Source organism: Gorilla gorilla, chromosome 8, assembly GCF_029281585.2.
Source record: "Gorilla gorilla gorilla isolate KB3781 chromosome 8, NHGRI_mGorGor1-v2.1_pri, whole genome shotgun sequence".
In the NCBI taxonomy this organism is placed as follows: Eukaryota; Metazoa; Chordata; class Mammalia; order Primates; family Hominidae; genus Gorilla; species Gorilla gorilla.
This window is the reverse complement of record NC_073232.2, coordinates 137,215,966-137,240,729: the sequence shown is the minus strand read 5'-3', so window position 1 is coordinate 137,240,729 and position 24,764 is coordinate 137,215,966. Positions and strand designations below refer to the sequence as shown.

General features: G+C 40.2%; 1 protein-coding gene across 5 annotated transcripts in view; it reads right to left on the bottom strand.

Annotated features, from left to right (window-relative positions):
- ZRANB1 (zinc finger RANBP2-type containing 1) overlaps nt 1-24,764 on the bottom strand; it is a 69,632-nt gene that overhangs the window by 18,091 nt on the left and 26,777 nt on the right. For all 5 annotated transcript variants that reach the window (XM_004050251.5, XM_019034925.4, XM_055354084.2 and 2 more), the window contains one exon: nt 2,514-2,701. In XM_004050251.5, the coding sequence (XP_004050299.4) occupies nt 2,514-2,701 (188 nt within the window). The remainder of the gene's footprint in view (nt 1-2,513; nt 2,702-24,764) is intronic.

The following is a 24,764-nucleotide window of genomic DNA, read 5'->3' as shown; positions in this document are numbered from 1 at the left end:
CACGCTGTTCCAGGGTTGTTCTACACGTCCCACGGAATACAGCAAAAGTAATGGTATGTTGCTTCCTAAATCCATTTATAAAAGACACTGCAGGTTTCAAAGACACTGGATCACTCTCTTGTACTCTGTGCCTCTCTTGGATCACTTGTTGGGGGTAAAACCAGCTGCTGTATCATGAGCATCCCTGTAGACAGGCCTGCATGGCACGGAATTGAAGCCTCCTGCCAAAAGCCACCTGAGTGGGCTTAGGAACAGATACTCTAGCCCCAGTTGAGTCTTTTGACAACTATAGCCCTGGACCACTTCACTGCAACCTCATGACATCGTGAGCCAAAACTATTCAGCTAAGCAGCTCCTGGATTCTAACCCTCACAAACTCTGTGAGATAACATACATTTGTTGTCTTAGCTGCTAAGTTTCCAGACAATCTGTGATACTGCAATAAATATACTGATGTTCGATCATCATCCCACTGTTACTCCTCAGACTGTCCCAGGAGCTCAATGACTCATAATGGCCCCTCTAAAACCTTGTAATAATCTTCTACCTACCTTTAGGGGAGCCCCTAAAGACTTTCACCCTAGTTCACAACCACCTTCTATCCTGGCTCCTGTCACCACCAGCAACTACAACTCCACATTGACAGCCCTTCCAATATACAATAGACAACACAACTAGGCACCACAACACAAATGCAGCCAGGCCTTCGACACTAGAAAAACTCCAATTCTTCTATCTCACGTTCCAAAACCTGAATCCCTCTATCTGAAAAGTTCCCTTCTCCCTTATACTCAATAAGCCTGCCCTTTTGTTTTCATCATGGCCTTCAGTCTCTCAAGCCCCCCACTCCGGCTTCACTTGAATCTTACCAAACTGGACACAGTGGTTAGCTACTACAATCATGTTTCCATCTAACCTTCAAATTTTTTAATCCCCATACAGTGCCCTGCAGTGGTTCCCAAATATTGGCAAATTTGAATAAACAAATATGCAAAAGTATATATGAAAGATGTATACTGACAAAATTTGAATCCACAATTAACATGACTCTCTGCACTTTTACTCTATTTCTCTTACCATTAAAAAATGTTACCTTGGCCAGACACGGTGGCTCATGCCTATAATCCCAGCACTTTGGGGGGCCGAGGCGGGCAGATCACTTGAGGTCAGGAGTTCAAGACCAGCCTAGCCAACATGGTGAAACCCCACCTTTCTAAAAATACAAAATTAGCCAGGCATGGTGGCATGTGCCTACAATCCCAGTTACTTGGGAGGCTGACAAAGGAGACTCGCTTGAACCCAGCAGGCAGAGGCTGCAGTAAGCCAAGATCGTGCCACTACACTACAGCCTGGGCAACAGAGTGAGACTCCAGCTTAAAAAAAAAAAAAGAAAGAAAGAAAGAAAAAACCTGGATAATGTAGTCACATTCTGAATAATTCATACACAATCTCTATCATTTGTAGCATGTACCTAGTTACGTAAGCCAGAAACTGAAGAATCAACTTACATCCACACTGTATCTTCCCATATCCAATCAGTCTACTTCTTCAGACTGAGGGCCTGTCTCAGTCTCTCCAACCCTCTAACCCTCTAACCCTCTTCCCATTTCTAAGGCTACCCTTCTGGGTATCCTTCTATGGCTACCCTTCTGCCCTTCTGGCAGAAGTTCTTGCCAGCACCTCTGCAACTCCCTCCTAACCAGGCTCGCCCCTCTCCAGTGTGCAGCAGCCAAAACACAATCTGCTCTGCTCACTCCCCTGCGCCCATACCTAACACCATCCAGTGCCTAGGGATAATCTTCAAATTCCTTGACACAGAAGATCCTTCATAATCCAGCCTCTGCTTATCTTTCAGACTTCCCTTCTCTCCATTCCCAATCACCATCTCAGCCATGCTTAGTTACCTGCAAGTCCCTAGATTCACCACAAATTCCACCATCTCTGCCCCCTGTAAAAATGCTTTCCTCAACTTCTCTTCTCTCCCTTATCCACGTCATGTGGCTAACTCCTAACTCTTTCTCTTCAACTTGCAGCAAAAACATTACCTGCTATAAGAAAGACAAGACACCTCAAAACTCTTCAAGTACTGGCATAACGCTTGGCATTTACATCTACCAGGGCACAGGCTGCACAGAATTACCTGTTCATTTCTCTACTTTGCTGGAGATTTAATGAAGAAAGAGCCAATATCTTTACAATTCTATCCCTTCTCAGCCTAGCGCATGGCACACGGTAAATGCACAATAAATATCTGTGACTAAAGAATGACAGATACATCCCAGGTTTGTATGAACCAAACATGATGAGTCAAACATTGTTGTGACTATTCAAATATTTGAAAGCATATACCCTTAAAAATTAAGTCTCTTAAGTTTAATGTTATTTTTAAAAGGGGGTAAAAGAATTCAAAACATTTTAAAGCTGCTTAGAGAAACATTATAAAATCAAAAATGAAAACTAAAGAACAGGTTTCTTTAATATAAAAGAACATTTAACCAAAACACCAAACTTACCTCTGTAAGCAATATTGCTAGCATATCCTGCCTCTGAAAACGTATAGCCAAGTGTACAAGAGTATAGCCAACATCAAAGGCAGAAGGACGATTCAGCAAGCGTACTTCATCTGCGGTGAGCTGACGTGCAATGTCTCCTCCTGATGACTTGTATGCTTCTATGGCAGCTAAATCACCTTCTACAACCCCTAAAACAAGCATCAAGATAGAAAAGCATTTAATTCTCATTTTCTTCAAAAAACACAAACCGTAGCAATTGCTCCAAAATCTTTTAAGTGTTTCTCTGTGCTTCCTGGATCCTGATGCATCATTTAAATGTCCTATAAGAGTAAGGAAAATAAGTTTTTTGCTTTCCCTTTAAAAATTTTCCTTCCAGAATTAGAACTGCCTAGACATTTACCTTACCATCAGCGCAGGCTCCAGGCTCTGGTGAGATTTAGAGGAACTATTAGACTGCATGAATTGGATCGAAGATCGATAATCTAGTATGAGAAACCAGACGTAACAAGAGACACTCAGCCCCTGGTTCCGGTCCTGCGTTCATCCTGACTCTGCAGAAACCAAGGAGACAGGGATGTGCTTCCAGCTGGTGTTGAGCTCCTCCTGTCCTTTACACTGCATTCTTAAAGCAGAATCAAAACAAATGCTGAGCTTTCCATACTGCTCTTTAGCTTTGAAACAACTTAGAGCAACTGAAACCATCTTCACTGTAAGTAAACGTTGGCAACATTTTGATTTCAGATTCTCATAGCCAAGTCTTCCTTATACCCATTAAGAATTATTAATAACGTAAAAATTGGACCAGATGATTTCAAATAAAATACGCTAAAATAAAACATTACAATCCAGTTAGAGTAGGGGGGAAACAGAAATATCACTTCTGCCCAAATCTATAAAGAACATTCCATTACCACTGAACCATTTTATTAATCTTAACACAAATTAATGTTAGGTAAACACAGTAATACTGTCTACTAAGCAGTCTGGTAAAGTATGGGTATCAGCCTGGGCAAAAAAAACAGTAGATTAGCTTCCAATTTACCACAAAAAGTGTTTAAAACAATTTTTAAAAAATTATTTATGGGACCAAATACTTTTAAGTGTTTCCTAAATTACATCAAGACAAATGTGTTTGCTGGACAGAACACTAATACTAGGTAAAAAAATACTCTTAGTGTACTTTTAAAAGAGTATTTTAATTGCCATCTTGAATTAGGAATTAGATCAGACATATTCCTTAGAATATAACAGATAAAATGCAACAATTTTCTACCATTAGTAAAGATAACAAGGCTTCAAAATAATTCCCACATTTACTGAATCCTCATCATATACAGGAACGCCTTGCCAGGCAATATGAGAAGTACAAAGACAGTGAAAACGTGACTCCAATATTCAAAACAGTCCTTTCTGCAAATTTCGATCCTCTCCTCAAAAAAATGACCCCCTGCCCCGAACACAGACATATACATTCTTCAGGTTGAAAACCCATTATATTAAGAATGCCTTCTTATAGGAATTCTTATTTTCACAGCAATGTAGCTTGATAAATTCCTCACTATGCATATACAAGTTCAGCTACAAATGCCCTGCCTCCACCCACCTTACACATCCTTCTGAGGAACAGTGCACCCTAGAGAAGTCAAAGCTAAAGCTTAATCAAGGATGGCATGAGATAAAGGCTATAAATCTTCCCAAAGGGGCAAGCCTTTCAAATAGACCAGAAAGTGCTACTTGAACTAAAAACAACTCTACGATCGAAGAGTTTTCTGTTTCCAATTATTCTGTTCAAATACAGAAAGAACTCTGAAACTTCTGCTTAACTTATTTAATGAACAATTAAGTATAGTCTGGTAGGGCCCATAACTTTTAAGATAATTCAATGCAGTTTTATTGTATTTAGGACTGAGCATGCCCACACCATCTCCTTTCACTTCATAGCATTTCTGTATGAAGGCAACGACCTTTCCCTTCAGACCTATCAAAGTCCTTGACTATTCTCAGGTATACATAGCATCAAGGCACCTTTTATAGTCTTTAGTTCTAATCTAAAAATATTATCTACTTATAAATTTTTTTGTATTACATAAAAAATGTTCCAAACACTTCCAAAAACAACCCAAGAGTCTGATCAATTTAGCTGAAAAAGCAAAGAGGAAGATCTGTACAATTTATGTGTATATACGTGTATGCATGTATGTAGGTGTTTATACTGTATGTGTTCGTGTTTATTTCTTATTTCTCAAAGACAAAGATGAGGTAATCTAAAGCTAAGCACCAAATAACTTCCTTCTTTTGCTTGGAAGAAGGGGAGATCTTCAAATCGCTTTATTGTTTTTAGCTAACTCACCATATAGCTGAAGTCTAGAAGAATCTCATCTTAGAAATTCTTAAGATTTCCTCTCTAATGTCTCTGAGAGATTTCTGTAATTAGAAGTTAATGAGCAAACTGGGGGGTGGGGTGCAGACTACATAGCACAACAAAATCAGCAGACTGTACTTTGGAACTATAATGTACAATAATATCACCTATTCTGCTTTCATTAAGTGCTTTTAAAAAATATAACCAGAACTTACAATGTTGAAATGCATGGTATGTGAAATTATGTCTCAATAAAGCCGATATACACAAACACAACTAGGATTTCTATTTGACCTAATACAAAATTATCAAAAACACTTAATTAGTCCCTCCTACTCCATGCTCTGCATTAAACTACAAACGGGCATACTGCCCCATTCCCCAGCATGGCAGACATACAGAAGAAGATGAGGAGAACAGACTATTCTCAGTTTTTGACAGCACGAAATTCTCCAAACTTCCCAGAGCATGAAAAACACACATCACTTAAATATAGGTAAAAAATAATATTTAAAAGAAAATTATTTTATTATCTAGTGTTTGGGGAATATGTAATTTCATTCTTCTCATTAAGAATTGTACATTTTCAGCTACAAAGATTAGTAAATTTATTAAAATCAAATTTCATGAAAATGTCACTGAACTGTCCCAATTTTTGCTACGTCTTTATTGCACACTGCTCAAAGAGAACTTCTGAAAGTTTAGACATTACTTCATAGACACGTTTTTGTTGTAGACGTGGTTGGTTCAATAGGATTTGGCCCATACGCACATAATTTAAAGTTTTAGCCACCGCATGTTTTCTACTTAAAGTGCAGGGAAAAAGCATCATAATACATGCCAAAAAAAAAAAAAAAACCTTACAATATCTGAGTTCTTCACATAATTACACTTTGAGCACCTTTTAATGTCAGGGGATAAAAAGAACGTAAGAATAAGGTAGAAGAGTTGGTAGACAGGGAAAGACAAATAAATGCAAGTGTTAAAATCTCACTTTATGGGACAAAGGCCAGGAAAAAATGAAAAGTTCCAAGAGAAGATAATCAACATATACATGTTTTCTAGGTTACTGACATCTCACAATGCCTCCAAGAGTAACTGAAGCATTTTTTTTTTTTTTTTTTTTTTTTTGAGACAGAGTCTTGCTCTGTCACCCAGGCTGGAATGCAGTGACGCGATCTTAGCTCACTGCAACCTCTGCCTTCCGAGTTCAAGCAATTCTCCTGTCTCAGCCTCCTGAGCAGCTGGGACTACTGGCGCACACCACCACACCTAGCTAATTTTTGTATTTTTAGTAAAGACGGGGTTTCACCGTATTGATCAGGTTGATCTCGAACTCCTGACCTCAGGTGATCCACCCACCTCGGCCTCCCAAAGTACTGGGATTACAGGCGTGAGCCACCACGCCCAGCCAAAGCATCTTTCTCTTAGTACTTTTTTTGAAAATTTAACAAACGTGTATTATGCCTTCTGTCCCTTTCTCCTTCATGAAGACAAATAAAAGGACAGCTGAAGCCACTCTGGGAAGATTAATTTTATAAAACTAATCTGTAGTATCACCATACATTCAAAATTGAATGAAATGCACAATTAGCCTAATAGTGAAACATAATTACAGATAAAGTGTTAATACACTTCTTAAAACATGAAGGCCTAAGAATGAAAGCCACTATATTATATATTACTAGCTAAACCGTTAAAAAAATAAAAAGCAAACATATATTATTCCGTAAGCTGGGCCAGGAGTACAGTTTACGTATTTTGAAGCCACAGGTCAATGACTCACTAGGGACTTCACAGCTACTATGGAACTCCATTGGTTAGAATTTAGAGCTGGCTCATAGATATTTAGAAAACAGACTTATTTTTTCCCCCATATATGGCACAGTTTTCAAAGTTTTGCCTTATTTTCCTTTATGACATAAAATTATAATGGTTATTAACTTTGAAAAGAATGCCAAATGGTAAAAAAAAAGCCAGGACTTACCTGAGCCCACATGGGCCAGCCCAACACTACCCTGGAGTTCTATGGTAGCTGTGACATCACAGCATGGTTTATGCTGTGGGGTCAGGGTGGACCTGGAGTCAGCTGGCACAATTTCAGGAACCCTTAAAGAGAAAAGTTAGTTTTAAGTGGTAATGTTCAGAATGTCCTTTACCATGGTCAGAGAAAGATGCAGATGTGGTTTTCCTCTAGCCAGAGTTTAACTCATTTAACTGGTTTTCATATTAAAAGGAAACTATACCACCCAGTAATACTTTTTTATATCATAAGCATTTGGCTATAGTTTAATCCTGAACCTGGAGATATTCACAGCAAACTCTTTCAAAACTAATGAGCTGTTTTTTAAATAAAATGACTTCAATATTTTTTAAAGTGTACCTTCAAGTAGGCAAAAGCACAGGAACAATCTCAGAAATAATTTGAGCAGGCCAAAACACCTCCTGGTTGTATTTTCCACATAATAATAGCAACAAGTTAAGATCTACTATTTCTTTTTTTTTTTTTTTTTTTTGAGACGGAGTCTCGCTTTGTCGCCCAGGCTGGAGTGCAGTGGCGCGATCTCGGCTCACTGCAAGCTCCACCTCCCGGGTTCACGCCATTCTCCTGCCTCAGCCTCCCGAGTAGCTGGGACTACAGGCGCCCACTACCACGCCCGGCTAATTTTTTGTATTTTTAGTAGAGACGGGGTTTCACCGTGTTAGCCAGGATGGTCTCGATCTCCTGACCTCGTGATCCGCCCGCCTCGGCCTCCCAAAGTGCTGGGATTACAGGCGTGAGCCACCGCGCCCGGCCAAGATCTACTATTTCTATTCCTAGTAACAGTGCTACAAAACAATAACCTATTCAAAAAATCAGATGAAAATCAAAATTATAAACAAATTCTTAATCTATAACATATCAAGACTAGCTTCTATTCAACAATCTCACTGTCCATTACTAAAACATCCTCTTTAGAAAAATAAAAGATTCAATGAGAGAAGGAAGTCAAATAGTCACTAATTAAAGCTTTCTAAATTATCTGTAAGTTGTGACAAACTCTGTCAAATATAGTCTATACTACTGAGCTCTTTTCTCCTTACATCTTTGATCAGAGTGTTAACAACCCACTCTTGTGAAAATGTAAGTCCCCGAAGTCATGAAAAAATACCTAACCTAACAGATACCTTCGTAAGAAAGAAGATCCTGCCAAGCAGGAAGAATCGCTGCTGAAAGCAACATGGCAGGACTTAAAGGAAACATGCCACAAAGTTATCTTTGGGACAAGTGATCAGAGATGGGGACAAATGTTAACAGGGCTGAAACAGATGATCATGAGTTCACATCATGAGTCACTTAAAACATTACTGAAAATATTCAACTGAAAGGAAATTACGGTTCTTAAAAATCTTAGGTTCCAGCCGGGCTCAGTGGCTCACGCCTGTAATCCTAACACTTTGGGAGGCCGAGGTGGGTGGAACACCTGAGGTCAGGAGTTCAAGACCAGCCTGGCCAACATGGTGAAACCCTGTCTCTACTCAAAATACAAAAAAAAATTAGCCGGGCGTGGTGGCGTGCGCCTGTAATCTCAGCTACTCGGGAGGCTGAGGCAGGAGAATCGCTTGAACCCAGGTGGCGGAGGTTGCAGTGAGCCGAGATTGCGCCACTGAACTCCAGCCTGGACAACAAAGAGCGAAACTCTGTCTAAAAAAAAAAACAAAAAACAAAACAAAAACTCTTAGGTTCCAAAAGTAGATTTTGAAACTCATAAAACAGTGTATGCCAAAACCACATTCACCACTGAAATCACATCCAAAGGTTTTTCTGACTTCAAAATAAAAATTTCATTTGCCACACTGCCAAGTTACCCTGGCTGAATTTGAAACTAAATTTTAGATTTTTATAATTACACTATATCTCAGGTAGGCCGGGAGAAACTGAATAGTCTAGCCCACCTTTTTTTTTACTAGAGGGTAAATGAACATTTTAAAAATGGAAATGGGAGGCTGGGTGCAGTGGTTCACACCTATAATCTCAGCACTTTGGGAGGCCAAGGCAGGAGAATCGCTTAGAGCCCAGGATTTCAAGACCAGCCTGGGCAAGATGGTAAGATCTCATCTTTACAAAAATTTTTTAAAATTAGTCAGGCATAGTGACGCATGCCTGTAGTCCCAGCTACTTGGGAGGATCACCTGAGCCCAGGAATTTGAGGCTGCAATGAGCTATGATCACGCCATTGCACTCCAACCTGGGTAACAGAGTGAGACCCTGCCTCTGTTTAAAAAACGAAGTAGGGGCAAGGAAGAAAGGATAAAAGGAAAAACTTTCATAATTTATTATAACTTTATACTGTTCATATTATATACATTTAATTCTTCTAGACAAAAGTAGACAGAATTAAGACAGAAAATCATCAAATTGGAAGAAATGTTCAAAAGTAACCCAGTCAATCTTACTAAGGTCTCCAATTAGAAACACTAAACAAGAAAGCTCCTATAATTTGCCACTGCAAAAGAAAGTTCATGGCTTCCGTAGACACTCATAACCCCACAAGCATCCATCCCCAAAAGTTTCAGACCCCATGTATCCAATAATCCATCAGGCATCCTCACCACAAAACCTCTTAAAAAACCTAAACTTTCCCTCTCCTATGTCCAGGAAAAATGATACTGTTAGCCAACCCAGATGTCCAAACCAAAAATCTGGCTTTCTGAACTCCTCCTCATCTCAGCCCAGTATCAATTCTTCCAAGTTTTGCCAATTCTACTTCAGTCTTTTTCAAATAAATCTCCCTTTCCCCATCTCCACTGACTCTACCCCAGCTATACCTGGCTATACCTAAGTTGCTATCATTTACTCTACTGGCCTGCCATCTCAAGTGTTGCTCCCTCCCAGTCTATTCTCTACACTAGGGTGAGTGTGGTCTTCTTAAACCACAAATTTAATTACGGCATTCCCTTTTCAAAAGTTGACCACTAGGCTGGGCGCAGTGGCTCACACCTGTAATCCGAGCACTTTGGAAGCCCAAGGAGGGCAGACTGCTTGAGCTCAGCAGTTCAAGACCAGCCTGGGAGAAACCCAATCTCCACAAAAAATTTAAAGAATAAGCCAGGCGTGCTGGCATGCACCTGTAGTCCCAGCTACTTGGGACGCTGAGGTGAGAGGATCCCTTGAGCCCAAGAAGGTTGAGGCTGCAGTGAGCCATGATCATGTCACTGCACTCCATCCAGCCTGGGTGACAAAGTGAGATCTCATCTCAGGGGGAAAAAAAAAAAAGTTTACCACTGCCCTTAGGCTAACAGCTAAATTCCTTAACCAGGTTAAGGAATTAACCTATTTAACCAGGTTAAATAGTCCCAACATTCCCTACAGGTTCTCTCTCACAGTCCTCATTCTACACTCCAACCAACTGACTTCTCTCGGGTTATTGGACATGCCTTGGTCTCTTCACCCTGGATTTTTAACACATAAAATTCTCACTAACAGAAACACTATTCCTTCTCCTCTTTCAAGTTTCAGCTTAGATGTCACCAAAAGTCCTCTCCAAATCTCCTAATGAGATTAGGTTATATGCTCCTTCTAGGACCCTGTACTTCCTCTGCTGAGCTATCCTGGCTTGCTAAATTCTATTTGCCCTATAAACTCTTTGAGAGACATGACTTCTTTCAAAGTGCTTGGGAGCACACTCAGGGAGTACCTGAATGCATGAATGAATGAACAAAGAAAAGGTAAAAGCTAAGACAATTTTTCAAAGTAACTGAGGCCAGGTGCCAAGGCTCACCCCTGTAATCCCAGCAATTTGGGGAGGCCGAGGCCAAAAATGATTTTATGTTGCCCAGACTGGGACTGGAGATGTGTATTTTTCATATAGATTTCATGTAACTTGATAAAATCACCAAAGAAAGTGAACGAAAGTGAACAAAAGACATGAATCAACAACTCACAGAAAAAAATACAAATGATTAATAAAATGAGACAGCATGCCATTCTTAACAACAAACATCAGCAAAGACAGCTCCACAGGGACTCCCAAACTGTTGCTAATAAAGAACAGGTTAATTTAAGGTGCAGCAATTCAATGTCATATTACACATTCATTTTTAAAAGGTAACATGTTGATTCAAAATATAAAGTTCAATGAAAAAGGAGATACAATATAATCTCAACTATGTAAAAGTAAATAAATGCAAAAAAATAAGACTGAAAATACACAAAAAATCTGACAGACTTCCTCTAGGCAGTGAGATTACAAACTATTTTTATTTTTTCATAGCTTTTCTTATCTCTGAAATAGTCTACAATGCATATAGTCTGCTTTTCTTTGAGATGGAGCCTTGCTCTGTCGCTTAGACTAGAATGCACTTACTGATCATAGCTCCCTGCAGCATCAAACTCTTGCCTCAAGCAATCCTCCCACCTCAGCCTCACATATCTGGGACTACAGGCACCCTGCCACCACACCCAGCTAAGTTTTTTATTTTTAATAGAGAAGAGGTCCCGCTACATTGCACATGCTAGTCTCAAGTCGTCTGCCTTTATTATTCAAAAATGAACTAAACTCTCAAAGATCGTTACAAGAAGTCAGTACAAATGTCTAAATTTGGTGAAAAAGAAATAATATATTTTCATCAACTGAGGAAAGAATAAACAAAATGTGGTATACACATACAATGAAATATTATTCAGTCTCAAAAAGGAAGGAAATTCTGGCTAGGCGCAGTGGCTCACGCCTGTAATCCCAACACTTTGGGAGGCCGAGGCGGGTGGATCACTTGAGGCCAGGAGTTCGAGACCAGCCTGGCCAACATGGTGAAACCCCCGACTCTATTAAAAATACAAAAATTAGACACACATGGTGGCACACACGCCTATAGTCCCAGCTACTTGAGGCTGAAGCAGGAGAATCCCTTGAACCTAGGAGGCAGAGGGTGCAGCAAGCGCAGATTGCACCACAGCACTCCAGCCTGGGCAACAGAGCGAAACTTCCTCTCGAAAAAAAAAAAAAAGGAAGGAAATTCTGACACAGATCACAACATAGATGAACCTTAAAGACATTATACTAAGTGAAATAAGCAAAGGGACAGATACTGTATGATTCCATTCATGAGGTTATTACGACAGTCAAATTGATTGACAGGAAGTAGAATGATAGTTGTCAGGGGCTGGAGGAAGGGGGAATGGAGCTATTTAATGGATACAGAGTTTCAGTTTTCCAAGATGTAAAAAAGCTCTAGAGAGAATGGTAGAAATGGTTACACAACAATAAGAATGTACCCAATGCTAATAATATACACTTAATGAGTAAAATGGTATAAATTTTATCTTATGTATATTTTACCTCAAAATAAATTGCAAAAAAAAGGAACAATGATACAAGGACATTATTCAGAGGTATCGGAGGTGCTGCCTCAAATAATATCGCCTATATAGTATTCCTCCCTCCCCTAAAAAAGATGTTTAAACTGAATCTAATCATAAGGAAATCCATAAATCTAAATTGAAGATCATTCTGCAAAAGTGGAATCTTCAAAAATGTCAATCATGAAATAAAAAAAAAAAAAACAGGTGCTGTTCTAGATTAGAGAAGACTGAAGAGACAAAACTACACACAATGTATAATCCTTAACTGAACAAGGTGGGGCAACAGCAATTACTGAAACTATTGGTGAAACTAAATATAGACTTTCAGTATTAAATTTCTTGGATAATTATACTGTGTGGTTGTGTAGGAAAAAAATGCCCTTGTTCTTAGGAAACACATGCTGAAATATTTAGGGGTAAAGTGTCATGATGTCTTCAGCTAACTCTCAAACAGTTCAGAGAATACACACGAGAAAGACATACAGAGACACCAAATACAGCAAAGAACTGGAAAATCCAGGTCAAAGGCATGTGGTGTTCAATATATTACACTTGTAACTTTTATACAGGTTTTGAAATTTCTCATTATGAAATAATGACAGGGGCCAGGCATGGTGGTTCATGCCTGTAATCCAAGCACTTTGGGATGCCAAGGCAGGTGGATCACTTGAGGTCAGGAGTTCGAGACCAGCCTAGCCAACATGGTGAAACCCCGCCGTTACTAAGAAACACAAATATGAGCTGGGCGTGGTGGCGAGCTTGCCTATAGTCCCAGCTACTTGGGAAGCTGAGGCACAAGAATCGCTGGAGCCTGGGAGGCAGAGATTGCAGTGAGCCAAGATAGCACCACTGCACTCCAGCCTGGGCGACAGAGCAAGACTCCATCTCAAAAAAATAAAAATAAATAAAAGTAAAATAAAAGAATGACAGGGAAAAAAGTTGTTGTCTATGCACAGTAGGACTGGAGGTAGAGAGAAGAAGAAACTATTGCATTTCTTTATATTTGCATTTCTGTGCTGCCTGGGTTTTTTTTAACCGTGTGCCTAGTTTAACGCAACTTTTTAAAGTTAGTTTAGATCCCAACAATTCTCTAGAGTCAAAACACATCCTTTTATACTTGATATTTAAAGGATACATCTGGATTTCATATTTCAATGTGTTCATTTAATATAGTACTTTCTTTTTTAAATGAAAGCCGTTACTGAATCAATGCTGCATATTCAAATGTCAGTTATCACATAATCAAGAATCATGTGACATGGTCCCTTTCTCAGCATAAAAAGGCACATTACTAGTTGGCAACCCTGTGTAATCAATCATTTCTGAAAGCCGAGAACTACGTCTCAGACATACTAAAGGCAACCAAGAGAATACTGGGGCTTTATTTCTGCCATCACCGCCCATTTGCCTTAATAGAAACATTCATTCCTGGAAGCTTTCTTTTTATCACAGGTGTCAGGAAGTACTTTCAAATCCCAGACCAAACGGGCCAGCATCATTTAATAGTAGAAAGGAAAGAGGTAAAAAGTGTGAGTGTGCACACAGGCATGTGTGTTCCCTACAGATGAGAATATTTTATGTTGCTGGAAATTCTCACAATTCACTTAAAAATCATGACATAAAATGTTATTTTATATCCAGTGTTCCAAGATAAAAACATGAAATCCTTAAAACTTGAAAAACAAAAACTACCTGAAGATAATACTTATTTCATGTTGCTAAAAATAACTCTATTACCTATATGAACTACCTTGGACAGGAAGTAAACCCACAATCACGAACGTTTGTGGAGTGAAATGATCACAGTCTTCATAGCTACACACGCATCACACTTAAGAGTATCACACAAAGTTAGCCAAGGACTACAAAGCATTGCCAGTATTCTAGCACTCACTTTCCTTTTACGCATGCAGGCCAAAAAACGCTACAGAAGTCTGTATACATTTTGGATCCTATTAAAAGCTTTTAATGTGTCCAGGCATGGCAGCTCATGCCTGTAATCACAGCTACTAAGGAAGGTGAGGCAGGAGGATCACTTGAACCCAGGAGGTGGAGGTTGCAGTGAGCCGAGATTACACCACTGCACTCTAGACTAGGCAACACAGTAAGATCCTATTTCAAAAACAAACAAAAAACAAAAAAAAACCTTTTAATGTAACATTTTTAACTCGAACCATTTTTGTTTTGTCTTTAATAAAAGGACAATTAGATGGGTTTTGGTTGTTCGTTTTTGTTTGTTTTTTTGACAGAGTCTCCGTGGCCCAGGCTGGAGTGCAGTGGCGCAATCTCGGCTCACTGCAAGCTCCACCTCCCGGGTTCACGCCATTCTCCTGCCTCGGCCTCCAGAGTAGCTGGGACTACGGGCGCCTGCCACCACGCCTGGCTAATTTTTTGTATTTTTAGTAGAGATGGGGTTTCACCATGTTAGCCAGGATGGTCTCGATCTCCTGACCTCGTGATCTGCCCACCTCGGCCTCCCAAAGTGCTGGGATTACAGGCGTGAGCCACCGTGCCCGGCCAATTAGATGGTTTTAAAAGTTCAAAACTATTAATAAGATGCAAGACCTGTTTACTGGTTCTGCCTTCATTCATATGTAAAACAATGTATTAAGAAAAAAGGGGCCAGGTACTGTGACTCACGCCTGTAATCCCAGCACTCTGGGAGGCCAAGGTGGGCTGATCACCTGAGGTCAGGAGTTTGAGACCAGCCTGGCCAACATGGTGAAACCCCATCTCTACTAAAAATACAAAAATTAGACGGGCATGGTGGCACACACCTGTAATCCCAGCTACTAGGGAAGCTGAGGCAGGAGGATTGTGTGAACCCAGAAGGTGGAGGTTGCAGTGAGCTGAGGTTACACCACTACACTCCAGCCTGGACAACAGAGCAAGACCCTGTTTCCAAAAAAAAAAAAAAAACTTTTAATGTACCATTTTTAACTCAAACCATTTTTGTGTTGTTGTCTTTAATAAATGGGCAATTAGATGGTTTTAAATGTTCAAAACTATTAATATGATGCAAGACCTGTTTACTGGTTCTGCCTCCATTCATATGTAAAACAGTGTATTAAGAAAAAAGGGGCCAGGCACCGTGGCTCACGCCTGTAATCCCAGAGCATTGGGAGGCTGAATCGGGCCAATCACTTGACCCCATGAGTTTGAGACCAGCCTGGGCAACATGGTGAAACCCCGCCTCTACAAAAAAAAAAAAAAAAAAAAAAAAACAGGAATTAGCTGGGGAGGTGGTGCACTCTTCTGGAACCAGCTACTCAGGAGGCTGAAAGTGGGAGAATCACTTGAGCCTGGGCATTCGAGGCTGCAGTGAGCTGTGATCAACGCCACTGCACTCCAGCCTGGGTGACAGAGCAAAATCCTGTCTCCAGGAAAAAAAAGAAAAGAAAGAGAAAAGAAAAAAAAAAAGGACACTAAATCAGAAGAGTATCTTTCAGTAGAACACTAGTTTGGCATCAGCATACAATCAAAGTTCATAACCCAGCACTTAAAAAGTAGCCATAACTGTGAACAACTTCACGAGTTTCCTCTCTAAACTCACAGATGTTGATCTCAAAAAATGACATATTAGAACACAGATCTGCAACTGAGCTACCAACACAGAAGTAATGATGACTGCAAAGCAATCCACAGAACAGGAGAAGTTCTAAACACTGAAAGACTGTCCAAACACCTTTGGTATACCAAGCCAAAAACAGGCCAACGTGAGCAGAGCAAACAGAACACACACTACAGAAACACCGCACACAAAAAGTCAAGTCCAAATAATGTGACCTAACCATGGAATGCTGTAAAATATTAGCAAGTAGCAGATTATCCTGGGCCACAGCATTCAGCTTCATACAGGCATATTTATTTCGCTGACCTGAAAAAAGGCAGGGCTGAAAACATTAATATTCCCAGGCATCAAACATAATTCAAAAGCTCCAGTAATAACCCCCAACCATATCCAGCAGAAAGAAACCCGTTACCATTTGTGTCTTGGAAAGGACAGCTACTTCCCATACTAGTCAGTCCCTCTGTACCTCAACTTCTTTCATTATTAACAATGGCTCTGACCTCCTCTAGGAACTGGTGAAAATTAAGTAAAATTTTTCTGAAATTGTCAAATTAAGGTATTATTTGTTGGCTGGGCACAGTGGCTCACGCCTGTAATCCCAGCACTTTGGGAGGCCAAGGCAGGAGACAAGGTCAGGAATTTGAGACCAGCCTGGCCAATATGGTGAAACCCCGTTTCTACTAAAAAAAAAAAAAAAAAAAAAAAAAAAAAAAAAAAAAAATTAGCCGGGCACAGTGGTGTGCACCTGTAATCCCAGCTACTTGGGAGGCTGAGGCAGGAGAATTACTTGAACCTGGGAGGCAGAGGTTGCAGTCAGCCGAGATCACGCCACTGCACTCCAGGCTGGGTGACAGAGCAAGACTCCATCTCAAAATAAAATTTAAAAAAATACTATTTGTTTAGGGCTGGGCGTGGTGGCTCACACCTGTAATCCCAGCACTTTGGGAAGCCAAGGTGGACAGATCACCTGAGGTTAGGAGTTCGAGACTAGCCTGGCCAACATGGTGAAACCCGTCTCTACTAAAAATACAAAAATTAGCTGGGAATGTTGGCGGGCGCCTATAATTCCAGCTACTTGGGAGGTTGAGGCAGGAGAATCACTTGAACTCAGGAGGCAGAGGATGCAGTGAGCCAAGACCACGCCCTTACACTCCAGCCTAGGCAACAACAGCGAAAACTCCATCTCAAAAAAAAAAAAAAGATATTATTTGTTTTTAAAAAAGCTATTTGTATTAATTTCTTATTGCTGCTCAAACAATGATTACAACTTTAGTGACTTAAAACAACACAAACTTTCTTAGAATTCAGGAGGTCAGAAGTTCAGCAAGGCTCTCAATGAGCTAAAATCAAGGTGTTGGGAGGGCTGTGCTCCTTCATGAGGCTCTAGAAAAGCCTTGCCTTTTCTCCTAGAGGCTGCTGGCATTCCTTGCCTCAGGGCCCTGCAACTGTCTCAAGCCTCCGCTTCTCTTCTCATGGTCCCATCTATAATCTTCAATCTCCTGTCTCCCGCTGTGATTTACAAGGACGCTTGTGACTACACCACCCACCCAGATAACCCTGCCATTTAAGAAACCTTTAATCACTTCTGTAAAATCTCTTTTGCCACGTAAGGTGGCATACTCACAAATCCTGGGGACTGGGACGCAGGCATGGGGAGGTGGGGTGTGGACATTATCTTGCCTGCCACTCTATTTATATTGGTCATGCAAATCACCCAAAAAGCCCAAAGAAGGGGTAGAGGGAGATGAACTTATAAGGAAGTCAATGGGCTAGTTAAAAATGTAAATTTGGACACTATAACTTATCTCATCAATAGTGTGTTTTTATTTTTTTGTTTTTATTTATTTATTTATTTTGAGACAGAGTTTCGCTTTGTTGCCCAGGCTGGAGTGCAGTGGCATGATCTCAGCTCACTGCAACTTCCGCCTCCCAGGTCCAAGAGATTCTTCTGCCTCAGCCTCCCAAGTAGCTGGGATTACAGATGCCCGCCACCACACCCATTTAATTTTTGTATTTTCAGTAGAGACGGGGTTTCACCATGTTGGCCAGGCGGGTCTTGAACTGACCTCAAATGATCCGACCGCCCCGTCCTCCCAAAGTGCTGGGATTACAGGCATGAGCCACCGCGACCAGCAGATAGTGTGTTTTTAAAAACACCAAATGTTTTGTGCCTTCAGGTAAGTCATCAATAAAATATCCTTGTGAAAGAAATAATTTTTAAAGCTAAGGAGTAATGAACTAGAGAATAGAAGCCTCTTCTATTTTTTTCTTCACAATCGTTTGTATGCCCTGAGTTTTCTCTCAAGTTAAAAAGTCACCCCAAAGATGTCTTAAATGGGCAAAATCACCAGTGTCCAATGCAAGGATTTCCTTTTCCGTTTTGACATGGTAATTTTCTTGGTAATATAAATCACTTTAAAATCATTCCAGTTCAAAGGAATATAATCTCTCAAAAACTAAATGACTTTTCCTTCATAGAAGTTAATTTAATTTTGTTTGGATTATTGTACAACCTCCCTTTCATTACACCAGGCACATATTTCAACAGTAGAAACTTTTTTTAAAAAAATCATTATAGAAGATTACATTTTGCAACGGTTTTGTTTCTCCAGAGAAAAAAGTAATACTAATTTAATAATTTACTTGAGAAAAACCTCTGACAAATTGTAAATATCCATCCATATATGTAATTCTTAATATCAATACCAAAACAAATTGAAAAGAATATTTTAAAATGTAATACGCCTACACTTTGCTATTTTTTTTTTAAACAAGGTGTGTAAGTAAAACCAAATGGACAAATACCTTCTGACATATTTAATACCATGCAAGTTTTAAGACATGGTCTTGCTCTGTCACCCAGGCTGCAATGCAGTGACACAATCATGGCCCGCTGCAGCCTGGGCGCAAGTGTTCCTCCCATCCCAGCCTCCTGCATAAGTGGGGACCACATGGGAACACCACCATGCCCTGCTAATTGTTTTTATTTTTTATAGAGACGAGGTCTCGCCAAGTTGCCCAGGTTGGTTTTAGAGTCCTAGGCTGAAACGATCCTCCCCTCTCTCAACCTCCCACAGTGCTGGGATTACAGGACTGAGCCACCATATCCAGACCCATCCAGAAACTGTGGAAATATTTAGATATTTCTAGAGTTACACTTGGCACTCTAGAGTGGACAGACACCATATGACACGTTATACGGATTTCTGGCAAGAGGCCCAAATACAATTAGAATCCAAATGGATTTGCCTCAAACATTGATTCTCAACACAATTAAGTTATGAGAAAAGGGAAAATAATAGATTAAATATAACAATATTTTTGCAGACAACTAATATAAGAAAACGTTACCAATACATGTTCTGTGTTTTAAAAATCATCTAAGACCAGGCACAGTGGCTCACACCGGTAATCCCAGCACTTTGGGAGGCTGAGGCGGGCGGGCTGCTTGAACCCAGGAGTTTGAGACCAGCCTGGGCAACAAGGGGAAACCTCATCTCTACAAAAAATGCAAAATTAGCCAGGCGTGGTGGTGCACGTCTGTAGTCCCATCTACCTGGGTGGCTGAGGTAGGAGAATTGCTTGAGCCCAGGAGGCAGAGATTGAAGTGAGCCAAGATCACACACCACTGCACTCCAGCCTGGGAGACAGAGTGAGACCACCTTGCCTCAAAAAAGTTAATTAGTTAATTAATTAAAAAATAAAACAATAAAAATCATCTAAGTCTTTACAGACATGTCAAAATTCTGAAAGTGGGACAAATTTTGCTCAGAAACCATCAGAATTATAATCCTCATGATGCCACTTCAGCCTGCTACTTGATAAAGAAGAGATTCTGGTTCAGTCCGTAAGTCACTGATTTTCAACAGGGAACACCACTGCATGTGCACTTCACGTCACCCCAAAACTTCAGAGCACCGGGAGGCATTACTGATTCACATATTCCCTATAGTGAAAGCTGTTCATACCACTGCTATTGGGCAGCTGAGTATTTCAGCATAAAAATTCCAGTTTCAGGCCAGGTGGTGGCTCACAACTGCAGCCCCAGTACTTGAGTCCAGGAGTCTGAAACCAGCCTGGGCAACACAGGGAGACCCCATCTCTACAAATCATTTTTAAAATTGGCGGGGCATGGTGGTATACACCTGTACGCCCAGCTACTAGGGAAGCTGAGGTGGGAGGACTGCTTGAGCCCAGGAGGTCAAGGCTGCAGTGAGCTGTGATCGCACCACTGCACTCCAGCATGGGCAACAGAGCAAGATCCTGTCTCAAAAAAAAAAAAAAAAAAAAATGTGTGTGTTTGTGTGTGTGTGTGTATATATACGTGAATATATATACATATATGTATGTGTAAACATATATATATGTGTATACATAGTTTCAATGTGAACTTGTTACTTAAGTTTGATTTTTTTCCCCCTATACCTTCAACAGCCCCAACCAAATCTCAGCTCCTAAACTTAAGAAAGATGCAGCTATTGTTTAGGAAGTAAGATAAATGCCAACTAGGAAGCAGCAGGTCCAATGACAACTGAATAAAATATTTCAAGTAAAAATCTCATTTGATAGTTATAGCAAACACATAGAATGATTTTTTTGAAAAAACAAATATTGCCATGAGTGAAAGTAGGAAGGTAGAGAAATTAAACATAAACCTGACTTTAGACTTTTCATGTCCATAGACTGCCTGGTGATAAACTGAAGCCTCTATACCCCTTCCTGTAAGACCCTTTCATACCCACTACTTACCTCAGTCTTCCTGACAACCAGTGAGAAGTAAAACTGGCTCTCCTGGGTTGAGCCCCAACTATTGAAAAACATAGAGAGCTAGGAAGCAGGCAAAGAATATAGAAATTCATAGGAGGAGTAGGATAAAGGTTTGCCCAGACCCTAGTTCCCAAAAATATTCATTCGTTCATTGATATAAAAATACCTGAGTGCCTAGAATGTATGTAGCAGGCACTGTTGTACGTACTAAGATACAGCTTTGAACAAAACATAAAATTACTGGCCCTCAGGAAGCTTAAATTCTAGAGTAGAGAGAGACAAATAATAAACAAGATGATGAAGCATATTAGAAGTGTTATGAAGAAAATTAATGCTGTGGGGAGGGATAATGGACAGGGATGAAATTTTAGATACGGCAGTCATGGAGGACCTCATTGAGAAGGCAATACATGAGAAAAGAAGCGAAGGTGGAGAGCAATCCAGGCAGAGCAAACAGCAAGTAAAAGGCTTGAGGCTTATTTATAGGAAAAAAAAAAAAAAAGGTGGCAAGAGTGGCTGGAATGAAATGGAAAAGGTGGAAAACAGATTAGTTCAGAGATAAACTATATTTGGCCCTTGAACAACATGGAGATTAGGGGGACCAATCTCCCACACAGTAGAAAATCCATGTATAACTTTTAACTCCCCCAAAAATACTGATAGCCTACTGTTGACCGGAAGCCTTACTAATAGCATAAACAGTCGAACACATATTTGTATATGTATTATACACTGTATTCTTATAATACATTAGAGAAAAGAAAATGTTATTAAGAAAATCATAACGAAGAGAAAATACATTTACTAACTCATTAAGTCAAAGTGGCTCATCATAAAGGTCTTCATCATCATCATCTTCACCTTGAGTAGGCTGAGGAGGAGGAGGAGGAAGAAGAGGGATTGTTCTTGCTGTCTCGGGGTGGCAGAGCTGGTAGAAAACTCACGTATAAGTGGACGCGCACAGTTCAGACCTGTGTTATTCAAGGGTCAAAAGTATACGAAGGGAAGCTGAAGTGCGCAATACAGAGCATGTAGATGGCCTTGTAGAGTTTTTGAGGGACTCTGGCTTTTAATCCAAGTAAAACAGGTGATCACTAGAGGGTTCTGAGAAGAATTAGCTCCTCTGATGACAGCAGATTGTAAGGAGGGCAAAGGCAAGGGTAGATCATGGTTTGGACAAGAATAGTGAGAAGTGGTCAGAGTACAGATATATTTTGAAGGTAGAGCCAAAGAATCTTCTCAGAAATAGAAGTGGGGCATAAGAGAACGAAGAATCAAGGAGGGCCAAGGCTTTTGGCACAAGCAATGGAATGAGAAATTTGCCATCAACCAAGATGAGAGCCTGGGAAAAAATAGATTTGAAGGAGAGATCAGTTCTGTTTTAGCATCACTGAGCTTGAAATGAGCTTGAGTTTTTAAACACTCCAGGAAAGATGCTGAATAGGCAGCTGGATATGAGTCTAGGATTCAGGAATATACATTACAGCACAGATTTAATATGGTGTTCTTATCTAACCCTGTGTCTTTTTAAGGACGTATCTATGTACACAAATTGAAGTGCAATTTCATAAGGCAACTGATTCAATACAATAGCAGAACAAAAGCAGGGCATTAGGTAGTGCTGCTCTATTCTCTAGATACATTGTTGTCTACCCAGTGAGAAAAGCAGTCTATGGTGAGTGCTCACATGACCACCCTAAAAACCTGATGTACCTAAAAACATCTAGTACCAACTGCAGACATTCCAGTTGTATGGATGTAAACATTCAACTCTCTACCTTTACATTCACACCTCTACCTTTACCACCCTGATTCTCAACCTCAGGCTCTACTACTGATATCAGGTTTTGGCAAAGCTGTCCCCAACATCCTCCCACCACATAAGATAATGACTTATGTGAAACTTAACACCCAACAGCTATGTCAATATGTTTGCTCGATACTGCTGATGTGTTAGTTGACATCTGCCCTCTCAACAACTGAATCTTTCTCATTCCTAGTTTATCAGCTACAAAGCTGACCTGAGGTTGAAATTTTTTTCCAACTTTAAATGGAAAAGTCTCACATTTTATACTCAGTGTATATACTACTTTAGAGATGTATTTTTTAAAAAACACTTAACATCAATAACCCAAAATACACTGTATCTAATGAAATCTGGGGAACATAAGGCAGGCAGAAAAGGGACGTAAAGATTAATTTTGAGTACATGTGAACTTCTGTTAGTCTTACTGCTCAAGCCTTTTTTTAAATTAACCCAACACAATGTAAACAAGTTTAAAAAAAGATTTAACATATTTCAGTTATGTTTACACATCAGAATATGGCTATCCCATAGAAACAGGCCTATAATTATAACCTTACGTGTAACAGTTCAGAATGACATTGTACAGTTAATAGTAAAAAATATTTGCCAATAGGAAAGACATAGTCCACATTACCAAGAACCAAATACAATCAACCCTTGGCCCTAAGAATCTAGAAACTTTGCAGGTAGAAACAGCAACTTAATGACAAATCGTTTTATAAATAAAACAACGTCAAATCCAATACTGGTCCTACTGGTAGAAGTTTTTGTTCCACTTTTTTTTTCTTTTTCTTTTTCTTTTTTTTTTTTTTTGAGACAGGGTTTTGCTCTTGTTGCCCAGGCTGCAGTGCAATGGTGCGGTCTTGGCTCACTGCAACCTCCACCTCCCAGGTTCAAGCGATTCTCCTGCCTCAGCCTCCTGGGTAGCTGGGACTACAGGCATGTGCCACCATGCCCGGCTAATTTTGTATTTTTAGTAGAGACGGGGTTTCTTCATGTTGGTCAGGCTGGTCTCGAACTCCCGACCTCAGGTGACCCACCCACCTCGATCTCCCAAAGTGCTGGGATTAACAGACCTGAGCCACTGTGCCTGGCCTTGTTCCACTTTTAAATTGAACTCAGTGATTAAAATGCAAAGAGATGGGCCGGACCCAGTGGCTTACCCCTGTAATCCCGGCACTCTGGGAGGCTGAGGTGGGTGGATCGCTTGAGCACAGGAATAAGATGCCAGCCTGGGTAACAAGGTAAAACCCCGTCTCTCCAAAAAAAATACAAAAATTTGCCGGGCATGGTGGTATGCGCCTGTAGTCCCAGCTACCCAGGAGGCTGAGGTGGGCGGATGGCTTGAGCTTAGGAAGTCAAGGCTGCAGTGAGCCATGATTGCAGCACTGCACTCCAGCCTCGCGACCCTGTCTCAAAAAAATAAATAAAATGCAAAGAGGTACAAGGATGGCTAGTTGTCTAGTCAAAAGTAGTAAGGATATGTAGAAAAAGGCAGGACCAAGAAGAAATAATGTCGTAAAGACAAACATGTTGATTCATCTAACTTGTGTGTTTCAAGGAAAGAAAATATTTCAAATCAGGTGTTCTTAGCCTGAGATCCACTGACTTGAAGCAACCTGGGGTTGAAATGAAGCCCTGATTCCTAAAGGATTCTATAACCTTTAGTGAGGTTTAGTGACCTTCACTGTGAGGTTAAGAACCGTCACAATGAAGTCTAGTTCATTTTCATCTATAAACCTACACATACTATAACACCACCTTGTAGTCCAAGTATTCATAGTACACTACTCCCTGCCAAAAAAAAAAAAAAAAAAAAGATTTTAAGACTGTTCCAAAGGCATACAAGCAATTAAAAGACAATCACACCCAACATAAAAGCTCACAGATATGTAAAGATTCCATTTATATGAATATCCAGAATAGGTAAATCCACAGACACCAAAAGCAGACTGGCAGTTATCAAGGGTTAGCGGGTAGGGGTAGGGGGCAGTAACTGCTTAATGGGTACATAGTTTCCTTTTGGGATGATGAAAATGTTCTGGAACAACACAGAGGTAGTGGTTACACAATGTGAATGCACTAAATGCCAAATGAGTTGTTCACTTGCAAAACGGTGGATTTTTATGTTAAATCAATTTGATCTCAATAAGGAAACTAATAAAAAAACCCTTTTTTATCTCCTGTTTAAATTTTTTTAACTGACAATCATACTATATGTTGCCCCTCAATTTGGAGCAGAAAATTCAGTGGAATAAAATGGGACAACACAGACAGAAGATGGCTCGGTATGTTTTCATCCCCTCATCCTCAGGATGGGAGGAAACTAGAACTAAGAGTTGCTAAGTGCCTACTACGTCTGGAGGTCAGAAAGATTCATCTGCTGGGATATTCTTTTTTGC